The sequence below is a fragment of the Corvus brachyrhynchos genome, unplaced genomic scaffold, assembly GCF_000691975.1.
Source record: "Corvus brachyrhynchos isolate BGI_N302 unplaced genomic scaffold, ASM69197v1 scaffold248, whole genome shotgun sequence".
Taxonomy (NCBI): domain Eukaryota; kingdom Metazoa; phylum Chordata; class Aves; order Passeriformes; family Corvidae; genus Corvus; species Corvus brachyrhynchos.
In genome coordinates this window covers 60,319-60,960 of record NW_008239641.1, presented here as the reverse complement: position 1 = coordinate 60,960, position 642 = coordinate 60,319, and the positions used below count along the sequence as shown (strand labels likewise).

The window sequence follows — 642 nt, the reverse complement described above, 5'->3', positions numbered from 1 at the left end:
GCTGCCCCCCAGCACGTCGCCTACCAGCACGGCAAGGTGGTGTTCGAGGGCTGGAGCCGCGGGGACATCATCGAGAAGATGGTCAAGGACCGGCGCTCGGCCGACTTCTACGAGAGCAAACGCATGGACGTGAGCTGGGGACACCTGGGGACACCTGGGGGCACCTGGGGACATTGGGGACACCTGGGGACACCTGGGGACACTGGGGACACTGGGGACACCTGGGACACCTGGGGACATTGGGGACACCTGGGGACATGGGGGGTGGTGGCTCCTCGCGGACCTGCCCTTGGCCACCCCGGCCTTGCCACCTTCCTTGTCACCCTTGGGGCCATCTCAGGGATGTCCCTTGTCCTTGTTCCCTCTGTGTCCCCTCCCGGTGTCCTCGTGTCCCTCATTGGCCACCTCCGTGTCGCTGCCACCCTGTTCCTGTCACCCTCCCTGCCACCTTTGTCCTCCTTGTCCCTCTCCCGTCCCTCCCTTTGTCCCCTTGCCCCATTTATCCCTTCCTTGCCCCACTCCTGTCCTCGCTGTGTCCCCCCAGGTGTCCCCCCAGGTGTCCCCTCACCTGTCCCCTGTGTCCCCCCAGGTGTCCCCCCAGGTGTCCCCTCACCTGTCCCCCGTGTCCCCCCAGGTGCTCCT

General features: G+C 66.4%; 1 protein-coding gene across 1 annotated transcript in view; it reads left to right on the top strand.

Moving 5' to 3' along the window:
- Nucleotides 1-642, top strand: part of LOC103621067 (neuropathy target esterase-like) — a gene marked incomplete at its 5' end in the record, with an annotated part of 20,666 nt that overhangs the window by 15,799 nt on the left and 4,225 nt on the right. The window contains one exon of the mRNA XM_017742322.1: nt 13-634. Coding sequence (XP_017597811.1) covers nt 13-634 — 622 coding nt within the window. The remainder of the gene's footprint in view (nt 1-12; nt 635-642) is intronic.